The 12,758-nt window shown below is 40.1% G+C and overlaps 1 protein-coding gene across 5 annotated transcripts in view; it reads right to left on the bottom strand.

The window, feature by feature from the left end:
- The window catches only part of CAMSAP2 (calmodulin regulated spectrin associated protein family member 2), a 176,793-nt gene that overhangs the window by 57,073 nt on the left and 106,962 nt on the right, over nucleotides 1-12,758 (bottom strand). For 3 of the 5 annotated variants that reach the window (XM_074961198.1, XM_074961199.1, XM_074961202.1), the window contains exons 5-7: nucleotides 11,223-11,255; nucleotides 7,238-7,379; nucleotides 5,522-5,661 (exon numbers count right to left, since the gene is read on the bottom strand). In XM_074961198.1, the coding sequence (XP_074817299.1) occupies nucleotides 5,522-5,661; nucleotides 7,238-7,379; nucleotides 11,223-11,255 (315 nt within the window). The remainder of the gene's footprint in view (nucleotides 1-5,521; nucleotides 5,662-7,237; nucleotides 7,380-11,222; nucleotides 11,256-12,758) is intronic. The other 2 variants (XM_074961200.1, XM_074961201.1) reach the window with 1 other exon arrangement.

Here is a 12,758-nt window from a genome sequence, read left to right as displayed (position 1 = left end):
TGGGGGGAGGCAAAATGCGACCTTGTAACGAAAGCACATGTGCTATGTATGTAATGTTAACAGCAAGGTTTACCCTGAAAGAGTGTAGCCACTGTTTTATAAAATGTGTCTTTTTAAATACCGCTGTCCCTTTTTTTTTCTCCACCAGCTGCATGTGTTTCAATGACCACAGGATCTTCTCCTTCCCAGAGGCTAGTGAAAATTAGAAAGAAAAAAAAACGCACTCGAGATGAAATGTTCTCCGAGCTCATGCTGTCCTCCCACACTGACAGAGCACAGACGAATGCGTGGAGGCAAATAATGTCAGAGTGCAGGAAAGCACAAAATGACCGGGAGGAGAGGTGGCGGACCGAAGAGAGTAAGTGGCAGGCTGAAGAGAGTAAGTGGTGGGCTGAAGACAGGGCTGAAGCTCAAATGTGGCGGCAGCGTGATGAGAGGAGGCAGGATTCAATGCTGAGGCTGCTGGAGGACCAAACCAGTATGCTCCAGTGTATGGTTGAGCTGCAGCAAAGGCAGCTGGAGCACAGACTGCCACTACAGCCCCTGTGTAACCAACCGCCCTCCTCCCCAAGTTCCATAGCCTCCACACCCAGATGCCCAAGAACGCGGTGGGGGGGCCACTGGCCAACCAGCCACTCCGCCACAGAGGATTGCCCCAAAAAAAGAAGGCTGGCATTCAATAAATTTTAAAGTTGTAAACTTTTAAAGTGCTGTGTGGCATTTTCCTTCCCACCTCCACCACCCCTCCTGGGCTACCTTGGTAGTCATCCCCCTATTTGTGTGATGAATGAATAAAGAATGCATGAATGTGAAGCAACAATGACTTTATTGCCTCTGCAAGCGGTGATCGAAGGGAGGAGGGGAGGGTGGTTAGCTTACAGGGAAGTAGAGTGAACCAAGGGGCGGGGGGTTTCATCAAGGAGAAACAAACAGAACTTTCACACCGTAGCCTGGCCAGTCATGAAACTGGTTTTCAAAGCTTCTCTGATGCGTACCGCGCCCTCCTGTGCTCTTCTAACCGCCCTGGTGTCTGGCTGCGCGTAACCAGCAGCCAGGCGATTTTCCTCAACCTCCCACCCCGCCATAAACGTCTCCCCCTTACTCTCACAGATATTGTGGAGCACACAGCAAGCAGTAATAACAGTGGGAAAATTGGTTTTGCTGAGGTCTAAGCGAGTCAGTAAACTGCGCCAGCGCGCCTTTAAACGTCCAAATGCACATTCTACCACCATTCTGCACTTGCTCAGCCTGTAGTTGAACAGCTCCTGACTACTGTCCAGGCTGCCTGTGAGCCATGGCATTAAGGGGTAGGCTGGGTCCCCAAGGATACATATAGGCATTTCAACATCCCCAACAGTTATTTTCTGGTCTGGGAAGAAAGTCCCTTCCTGCAGCTTTTGAAACAGACTAGAGTTCCTGAAGATGCGAGCGTCATGTACCTTTCCCGGCCATCCCCCGTTGATGTTGGTGAAACGTCCCTTGTGATCCACCAGAGCTTGCAGCACTATTGAAAAGTACCCCTTGCGGTTTATGTACTCGCCGGCTTGGTGCTCCGGTGCCAAGATAGGGATATGGGTTCCGTCTATGGCCCCACCACAGTTAGGGAATCCCATTGCAGCAAAGCCATCCACTATGACCTGCACATTTCCCAGGGTCACTACCCTTGATATCAGCAGATCTTTGATTGTGTGGGCTACTTGCATCACAGCAGCCCCAACAGTAGACTTGCCCACTCCAAATTGATTCCCAACTGACCGGTAGCTGTCTGGCGTTGCAAGCTTCCACAGGGCTATCGCCACTCGCTTCTCAACTGTGAGGGCTGCTCTCATCTTGGTATTCATGCGCTTCAGGGCAGGGGAAAGCAAGTCACAAAGTTCCATGAAAGTGCCCTTACGCATGCAAAAGTTTCGCAGCCACTGGGAATCGTCCCAGACCTGCAACAATATGCGGTCCCACCGATCTGTGCTTGTTTCCCGAGCCCAGAATCGGCGTTCCACAGCATGAACCTGCCCCATTAGCACCATGATGCATGCATTGGCAGGGCCCATGCTTTCAGAGAAATCTGTGTCCATGTCCTGATCACTCACGTGACCATGCTGACGTCGCCTCCTCGCCCGGTATCGCTTTGCCAGGTTCTGGTGCTGCATATACTCCTGGATAATGCGTGTGGTGTTTAATGTGCTCCTAATTGCCAAAGTGAGCTGACCGGCCTCCATGCTTGCCTTGGTATGGCGTCCGCACAGAAAAAAGGAACAGAACGATTGTCTGCCGTTGCTCTGACGGAGGGAGGGGCGACTGACGACACGGCTTACAGGGTTGGCTTCAGGGAGCTAAAATCAACAAAGGGGGTGGCTTTACATCAAGGAGTATTTCAGGCAGGACTTCACGGAGGGTTCCAATAAGAAATGGTGCACCTAAGTTATTGTTCTTATTGGAACAAGGAGGTTAGTCTGGCCTCTGATTGGCTAGACTTACCTCGCTGCACCTTCTCTGTGAGTGACTGCAGTGTGACCTAGAGGAATGAGTCCCCTAGACGGGGGAAGGGGGGAAGCAAATGAGTACAAAACAAATCTGGTCTATTTCTTGTTTTGATCCACTCCATCTATCTTTTACATCTTTGGCTGGCAGCAGACGGTGCAGAAGGACTGCATGCCATCCACATCTCATGGCTGCTCGGCAGAAGATGGTACAGTACGACTGCTAGCCATCCTCATCTCTTGCCTGCCCGGCAGAAGATGGTACAATACGACTGCTAGCCATCCTCATCTCTTGCCTGCCCGGCAGAAGATGGTACAGTACGACTGCTAGCAATCTGTATCGCCTGCCTGCTCACCATAAGACGGTTCAATAGGACTGACTGCAGGACTAAAGAGAATGACCTGGTCAAGTCACTCCAAATTTAGTCCCTGTGCCCATGTCTGCCCAGGCGCTCCCAGCCGACGTGGCCAGGAGCACCTTGGACACGACGATGACGGCTACCAGTCGTATTGCACCGTCTGCTGCCAGAAGGCAATGGGTTGCTGCTACTGTGTAGCAATGCCGTACCGCGTCTGCCAGCACCCAGGAGACATACGGTGATGGTTACCTGAGCGGGCTCCATGCTTGCCGTGGTATGGCGTCTGCACAGGTAACTCAGGAAAAAAGGTGCGAAACGATTGTCTGCCCTTGCTTTCATGGAGGGAGGGAGGGAAGGGGGGCCTGACGATATGTACCCAGAACCACCCGCAACAATGTTTTAGCCCCATCAGGCATTGGGATCTCAACCCAGAATTCCAATGGGCAGCGGAGACTGCGGGAACTGTGGGATAGCTACCCACAGTGCAACACTCCGGAAGTCGACTCTAGCCTCGGTACTGTGGAAGCACTCCGCCGAGTTAATGCACTTAGCATTTTCTGTGGGGACACACACACTCGAATATATAAAACTGATTTCTAAAAAACCGACTTCTATAAATTCGACCTTATTCCGTAGTGTAGACATACCCCTAGTGTGAACACAGGTATATTGGTACAAAGGTGCTTTATAGCTGTATAGTTTATTCCCCTTCCCCTAATGGAACAAGCCAAACCTATTAAAAGCATATTTATGCCAATATCAGTGCATCCACAATTGGGGCCATGGGGGAGGCACTGCCTCACGTTAACTACAATGTGTGTGTGCAGATGAGGCCTGAAGTAGACAGCAACAGCTCAAATATGGAAGATGCTAAGTGCTCCTGTTAACTGCTAAACATCTTCATCTGGGTGAAGTCAGTGGGCGTTGAAGATTCTCAACAATTAGCAGAAATGAGCCCTAAATGCAGTATTGGGCCGGTTTTTTCAATATCTTCATTAATGATCTGGAGGATGGTGTGGATTGCACCCTCAGAAAGTTTGCAGATGACACTAAACTGGGAGGAGAGGTAGATACGCTGGAGGCTAGGGATAGGATACAGAGGGACGTAGACAAATTAGAGGATTGGGCCAAAAGAAATCTGATGAGGTTCAACAAGGACAAGTGCAGAGTCCTGCACTTAGGACGGAAGAATCCCATGCACCGCTACAGACTACGGACCAAATGACTAGGCAGCAGTTCTGCAGAAAAGGACCTGGGATTACAGTGGACGAGAAGCTGGATATGAGTCAACAGTGTGCCGTTGTTGCCAAGAAGGCCAATGGCATTTTGGGATGTATAAATAGGGGTATTGCCAGCAGATCGAGGGACGTGATCGTTCCCCTCTATTCGACATTGGTGAGGCCTCATCTGGAGTACTGTGTCCAATTTAGGGCCCCACGCTACAAGAAGGATGTGGAAAAACTGGAAAACGTCCAGCGGAGGGCAACAAAAATGATTAGGGGACTGGAACATATGACTTATGAGGAGAGGCTGAGGGAACTGGGATTGTTTAGTCTGCGGAAGAGAAGAATGAGGGGGGATTTGATAGCTGCTTTCAACTACCTGAAAGGGGGTTCCAAAGAGGATGGCTCTAGACTGTTCTCAGTGGTAGCTGATGACAGAACGAGGAGTAATGGTCTCAAGTTGCAGTGGGGGAGGTTTAGGTTGGATATTAGGAAAAACTTTTTCACTAGGAGGGTGGTGAAACACTGGAATGCATTATCTAGGGAGGTGGTGGAATCTCCTTCCTTAGAAGTTTTAAGGTCAGGCTTGACAAAGCCCTGGCTGGGATGATTTAGTTGGAGATTGGTCCTGCTTTGAGCAGGGGGTTGGACTAGATGACCTCCTGAGGTCCCTTCCAACCCTGATATTCTATGATTCTATGATTCAGATGACAACACACACAGTAATTGCACTAATACATAGAATTCTGTATACCTGTGAGAAGACTCAAACACTTATTTGAATCTCATAGCATATGTTATAATGAACATACATACTGTGAAATTCAGTACAGTTTTCGGTTTTAAGGTAAGGAAATGAAATGCGCACAACTACGTATTATATGCATAAGTGTTATATTTAACTTTAATTAATTCAGGAAATTCAAAGTTATGGTTTGCAGAGCAACCATAGCGTATCAAATAAATATAGCACATACACATGTAAAACATAGAATTTAACACTGTATATATTTTATATTTCTGTACAGATGGACAAGGGTAGATGAGTTAGTTATTCTAGAAACTATAACTTTAAATTACACTATGGTTTGAAAAACTTAGGAAGTCACAGCCATCATAACTCTCAATTACATTTTTAAAGAAATATTGCAGATTGTGTGTTTTTAATTAAGAGAGAACAAAGTTATGACAGTCTGCCCAAAAATTAAAGTTTTACGTGTTCTCCTTTTAAAAATATATTTACATTTCAAGTTTAATAATAACCATCAAAAATGAGGTGATAAGTGCAGCTCAAACATGCATTTTATATGCACATTATAATTTAATCACCGTGTTCCAAAAAATGCAGTATCCTTTTTCGCTGAACCACATAGCAATAGACCTAAAAGCAGTTAAAATAGCATTACTAAAGCAGATCAGAAGAAATCACATGTTCAAAAAAAAATTTATTTTTTTTTTTTACCTTTACTGAAGCAGCAGCATAGAGCATATCTTCAAGAGCGAAATGGCAACACTGGTTCAAATATTCCTGACAAAATTCTTGGATGAGCTGTAGATTATATAGGCTATCAGCCAATGACATGGTCTCTTTCAAACAAATATCTAAAATGAAAGCGGAAACAGAAAAGGTTAGGCATAGCTACAGACCTGAAAATAAAAGCCTTACATATAATAAGTGCCAAGCATTTTGGAGGCAGATTAAAAAATGAAAATATTTTGTCAAAAGGAATTTTTTAAAAATCCAGTTTTGAATTAGATTTTAATTTCAGAATCTTGAGTTATGTCATCTTACATTTTATTCCATTGCATTTTTATAGGTTTGTTTTTATGCTATCAAAGTAGATTAACATCTTGAATACTTTCTGAAACACACTATGATTGGGGTTTTTTTTGTAAATGGTAATTATAAATTATGATTTTTAATGACCCTTGATGAAAATAAATTATAATCTAACTCTTGACCCATTTATTATTTTGAGACCATCACAAACATTACTGTATAATTTAAATATATTTCACTGATTACAGTATCCTTCTTGCAATTAGGTTTTAAATGCTCAGATACTAGTAGTAAGTGAAATGGAATTGATCTTGTGCTTCACATATGAACATTCAAATCTAATAAGTGTCAAGAATAATACTGTTAGATAGAGTAAGCCTCAATAAAAACGTTATATTTTTAATGTTTTCTATGGTTCTCACAGTAGTACCTGATCACCTCTGACTTTATTTTAGAGACAAAAGGGGAGACTTTACATGCATATTTTAAAAAGGTAAATGGGATATTATGGTGAGGAGATCCAAACAATAAAAATGGTGATATTAAGCTAGGGATTCGAGGATAACATGAGGTCTGTCTTGCTTCACTGTTCTGAAAAACAGAGTGGAGGAATCTGTGGGAAAGCATACATGAGATTCCAACTCCAGGCCTAAAAAATGCATCAGTCAGAAATTCTGAATTTCTGTCTGTTCTCAAACAGTAAGAGGGCAAGGTATTAGCATTGGAAGCAAAGATCCAAGGAGTCAACATCCATGGCAGCCCTGGTTTCAACCCTTCTCTGATCAGACACACTAGACAGTAACAGCATGTGCCTGGATTTGACACTTACATAACTTGAAAGCCAACTTCTTCCATCTCATAAGCCCAAGAGCAACTGGAATTTTGCTTTCTTAAATCTGGGGGCCTGTGCTACTGGAGGCAGTCTATGGAATGGTTTTTCATAGGGATTTCACACTTCAGATCTGAGCAACCCTGAGATCCATGTGCATGATCCCAACAAGGCTGAAGCTTTCATGGGGAGAACAGAAGGCCAGAGAATGATCAAGGAAGGCTGGATGCCAAGACACTTTAGGCACTGAAGGATGTGCTCTCAAGAGTGAGGAATCTGCCAAGACAGTTCCTTTATTATCCCTGAATTATCTTTACAAACTTATATTTGCTTGGTGATTTATAGATAGTAATGGTAAACATAATATTGGGAGATACCCTGGTAAGTGGTGCTCTCTCTTTAAAAAACGAAATTTTATTCAAGTGAGAGCTTTTAAGAAACTCAAATTTTACCTCTTATGTATTTATGCTATTCAATGCCACCATTTTAATGTACACTGAAGAAAAAGCCATTTTAACTTGCATCACCATCTTTTGAATGGCAGAGAGTCCTCTAACATACACACTCACCCTCCAGTTTGACAATATCAGGACAGTAGAAGTGGATCAGAGCAGCTAAAGCACAACCATCTGTACCATCCTTCAGGAGATTTTCTACCAGTGGAATGCAAGGCAGCTGCTTAAGCAGTGTTTGCTCCTTCCTGTAACGAGCCTACCATGTAGAAAGAGGAGATTAAAACAGACATATCCTCAGAAACATATGTGAAAACAGATTTGTACTGTAGATTCTGTGTTCCATTAGTGAAAGGCATTAAGTAATATCAAGTCAGTCACCATTTTGTCAGAGGTTACTTTCTGTAGATTAATATTTATGCTAAACAAATAGGCAAAATGTAGATCGATTTAAAAGGAAATAAGTCCATATGATAATATTGCAACTTTCATTCAAAACTACTGTGCTGTCAAAGTTTGATCAAATACATACAATATTCTGGTTTCAGAGTAGAAAGCTGTGTTAGTCTGTATCCGCAAAAAGAAAGGGAGTACTTGTGGCATCTTAGAGACTAACAAATTTATTTGAGCATGCAAATAAATTTGTTAGTCTCTAAGGTGCCACAAGTACTCCTTTTCTTTATACAATATTCTAATTCACTCTGAAATCAGACAATTCATTTATCACTATTAGGAGAATAACTTACAAATAGTGGCATTCAGTTTCATAAGCATTCAAAAATTACTTATTTGTCTAACATAATGGGCCAAATCCTCAGCTGGTGTAACTCTGCATTGCTCTTTGAAAGTGAGCTGAGCTAAGCCAATATGCGCCACATGAGGATCTGGGCCAATACGTGCTTCAGTTGTAACAGACCTGACGCCAAATTCAAAAGTAGAGAAATCTGGATTTGATCAGCTCCATTTTCATTACTACTCTGTGTCATACAGACAACAGAGCATTTAGAAAAGGATTCATGGTCAAGATTACCAGGGTAAAAGAATTTTACAAAAGGAAAACATTTTGAAAAGAAACTTTTTTTTTGCTCTAATTTCATATTGGTCATTCTTAATGTCTCTTCTCACATCCCCTGGGGTGCCATATTGGGAGGGGGAAAAAAAAAGGACATATAAGATGACGTATTTACTAACTTGTTGATATGACTTATTGTGTAACTGACCTTTTAATTTTTAAATACTACAGAAAGTTTACAATCTCTCTTAATACCTCAGTGCTAATTATGATGCTAATTATGATGTCAAGAATATCCCTGAGCTAACTAATTTTATGTTTAAGTTATGTATATATTTAGATGGACTCAGAGGGCTGTCTTTTGAGGTTCTGAGAATTCACTCACTGTAACCCTGAAAATTATACTTTTGGTGAGAACTGGATGGGATTCCATTCAGTGCATCTCAGTGTCTCTCTTAAACTGGCCAAAATGGTGGATTGAGAAATGTAGAACTCCCAGACTATATTACCTTGTGGAGAGACACCAGTACTGTGAACTGAAGACAAGTCTTTATTATAGCACACCAGAATGGCCCAGATAACTTTTAACCAGTTAATATTTTAATATTTAAAGAGTAAGATTTAAAGCTTTACTTCAAGCTTGAAATGTGGTGACACTATTGCATGAAGTATGTTGTATGAAGATACAAATGGCAGAAGACAGTGTCCCCTTGCTATGATAGACATCTGAAAATGCTAAACAAAATGTGTTAATCTTTCATGTATTATTAATATTTGATTTGCATATGTTAGTAACACTTTAAATTACCTATATTTAAGCAAGACATTTTTCATACTGTCAGAGCTTTTTCCTCCCCAGCCAAATTGCAATTCTTTACTCGTGACAATCTAATCTATTGTCATGGAAATCACAATACTGTCACAAATATAGAATTATGCTTTTCCTCCATGGAAATGGTTTAGAAATGAAGTGTGAGGAGAAATGTTTTACTTAGATTTTGTTTTATTATTCAACAACAATAGCAGAGAAGATATGGTAACACATAATATACAGATTGGCTCAAAAATCATAATTAAAAATTTCTCTCAAGAATTTAATATATTGTTTTAAAAACAGTCTCTCAATTTTGTTTAAAGAACATTTTAAAGTTGTTTTAAATATAGAGTACAATGGCTGGCTTAGCAGCATCTCACAATATGCCACCACACAATGACTTTCTGGGAGAAAGCTTCCTGTCATTTAAACGATGATTCAGGCTGCCTTAGGAACACTGTCTACAGACTTCTCTTGGGAACTACAGTATGTCAAACCTTTAAGGTAGACCTGGAAGAAGATGGTTGTTTGAGAGAGTAGAAATATCCAACTTCAGGAAAAAATAAAGTTAAAATATAGTCAAATCTACTAGGTTGCTCAAGGTATATTTTGTATCATGTTTTAATAGGAATTTACTCAGCATTTGATAAAGAAGGCAACATATGTTATGCTACTTCAAGTTACTGTGTAGCCACCAGTAACTATTTTTTACTTTTAATTTGGAAGAAAATCTCTTTTAATCATTTAGAAAGTGTAATGATAAACATGGTCATAACAAAATATAACACCTCAACATGCTAGTACCATATTTATCAAAAGATTGGTACAGCACTGCTTTTAATAACTGCACTGCAAATATATGTGATATTTCTAATATACTGGTGGGGAACTATCGGTAAACAAATACCTTATACAAAAACAGCAATAACAGAAGGTTTATTCTGAAACAGCTCTTCACAAACATTCTGGTTTAATGGAAATACTGTATGTCAGATTATGATGAGAAATGTACTTTATTTTCGTAGGTCTGTAATGACCATACACAGCCCACTTGTGGCTTTACTCCTCTCCCCTATGTTAGTTATATTGTTGTCCTTTCATTCCTGAAATAAGAACATTTAAATGGTATGACATAGTCCAGAACTGAATATTCTCTTTAAATATACATAGATAGCAATGCAGAGGGGAAAAAAGACAACACTGCAGAGGAACTACTTTTATACTACAGACTCTTATGAAATTGGGTTCAATCAGCTAGGAATAGAACAGCTGTAATCACTATTACAAATTGTTTTTTAATGCTGTTCTTTAGGCAATGGCCAAACTTTATTTACAGTAAGCAGTTGCCTAAGCTTATTTTTCTCTCTTTGCAATATATATGAACCATCTCTTAGTTAAAACAAAACTAGCTGAGGGCCTGCACAAGTGCTACATGTGTGATTTGATTGGAAGATCAAAAGTATATTTTTGGACAACAGAACAAAATGCAGTACAGCCTTTACTTGAACATCTACAGACTAAGTAAATCTTAAAGCAGCTCCATATCTATAGTATGGATTTACTGATGACAGAGAAAAGAGCATATTATCTTTATTGTTGAAGTGTAGCAGGGGGATATGTTAATTAAACTACATACAATTTTAGTGCAAATTACAATATGTTATTAATTAAGCAAAGAGTTACATTATTATGCTTTTATAATTTTAACAAGAGGGGGACAGCCAATGTTTTGCTCCTCTCAATACTCATCACTAATTGAAAAGAAAGAAACTAGGATAAATGGTGTGTGTGAGATACACACTTTTTAATAAGTGTCTAAAAACTTCAAGTGCCACAAAGGTTGGCTTCTGTGGATCAACTTTCTTAAGAAAGTACACAAGCAGCTCTGATTCCCACTGAATAGGAGTTTGCATATGAACCAAGCAAAGAACCTTACCAGAGACAGTACAGAGAGGGTATTTTATATACTGAGGTGAGGTAAGAGAAGGCAACACACTTCACTATAAAAAGTAAAATATCATAACCACTACAGATGCATGTCAACTGTTCTTAAAGCAACTTTTGATCCAATATCATACCATAAATTTTAATTTTCTCCAGACTACCTTGAAAGACTGGATTCTAAACTATGTGAACCCTATGGACAGCAATCTACTATACTATAATCTAATCTAGCCGAGATAAATTAAATGAATTGAGTACACCAGCATGACATGGACAAAATGATTCTCATTTTAAGCTATTAGATCAAAGGTGAAGCAGTCAGGCAAACTTACAGGAACCAGTTTCCAAAACCATTTGGTAGGAGACTTCAGAGGAAGCAGTAGAAAAAAGAAAAAACAAAAGCAAAAAAAAATTTTTAAATCAGATTTTATAGTTTATCCTTACACAGCAATTTTGCTTTAAACTTCTCTCAGTTTTGTACAATAGTGTATTATAATTTCATAATAAATGCTATTGGCACTGTAACCTTCGTACAGAATAAAATGAAATTCTTTAATAGTAAAACTAATAATGGAAATGATAGTTTTCAGTCTCTGTCGATCAACAGAATAATTTTCCCACACTAAAAAGACATAGGTTTTTAAATCACTATTATTTTATTTGATGTCCTCACACATCTAATTGCACCCAGGATATGCAATCAATTTTGCCAACTGAGGAATTCATCTGAGACTATGATCAAAATGAAGTGACTCAGAACATAGAATATGTAAGCAAGCAAAAAAGGTAACGCAATGTATAATAACAGGTCTAAACATGCTTGTAACATTACACATTCCAATGAGGTTTATAACAGTTAATTCCAATGCCAGCCAGTAATGTTTCATACAAGTTTAAAAATATTTTGTAAATATAGTCCTATGACAATCTTCAGAAAAATGAGGGGTGCGGGCAATCATGTATTTGCAAATACAAGTCACATTAGCATCAGCTACATGATGGGCAATGACCTGAATGTACAACCTAGTTTTCATGTGTGTAGTTTTCTTTCAGCTACTTCTAGGGAAGGGGTGAAAAAATCAGAATTGGTGGATTTAATCGTAATCAAATAGTCTATAAAATACATATGATAAAAAAGAGAGACCAAATGACTAGATTTGCAAAGAATCAGAGTAAACTCACTCTAAATGCTTAATCCCAAACCCATTGAAAAAAACCAATTGAAATTATTTCATTAAGTTCAAAGGGTTTTAGATTAGTCTTTAATTGTGCTTATAGGTTTCAGAAAAATATTTATTACAAAAAACCAGTTACCTACCTGTACTGTAACTATTTTTTTGAGATGTGGTGCAGATCTGTATTCCACTCAGATGTGTGAGCACCCAGTGTATCAACACTGGAAACTTTTCCTAATAGTACCGGCAGGGAGGGCACTTATGCCCTCTGGCCCTTAACCCCTTCCCTGGCTATTTAAGGGCAGTGCTGCCCCAAACTCTCTCGGTTCCTTTGCTCCAAATGTAAAGACAAGACACTCCGATGCAGAGGGGCTGGAGGTTGGGTTGTGGAATACATGTCTCCACCCGCATCTAAAAGAACAACAGTTACAGTACAAGTAATAATTTTCCCATTGAATGGTTATAGATGGGTATTCCATTCAGTTAACTCACAAGCAGTACTTTAAGGTGGTGGGACATGGAGTCTACTTCAACAACTGCAAAACTGCCTTTCCAAAGTTTGCATGTGACCTAGACACAGTGCTAACAGCATAGTGCTTGATAAAAATATATAAAGAAGATTGGGCAGCAGCCCTGCCAATGTCCAATATCAATACGATAGATACGGCTAGATTCTCACTGGAACATATGAAG

This window comes from Natator depressus, chromosome 8 (genome assembly GCF_965152275.1).
Source record: "Natator depressus isolate rNatDep1 chromosome 8, rNatDep2.hap1, whole genome shotgun sequence".
Lineage (NCBI taxonomy): Eukaryota > Metazoa > Chordata > Testudines > Cheloniidae > Natator > Natator depressus.
The sequence above is the reverse complement of the archived record's forward strand: the minus strand, read 5'-3'. Positions and strand labels throughout refer to the sequence as shown.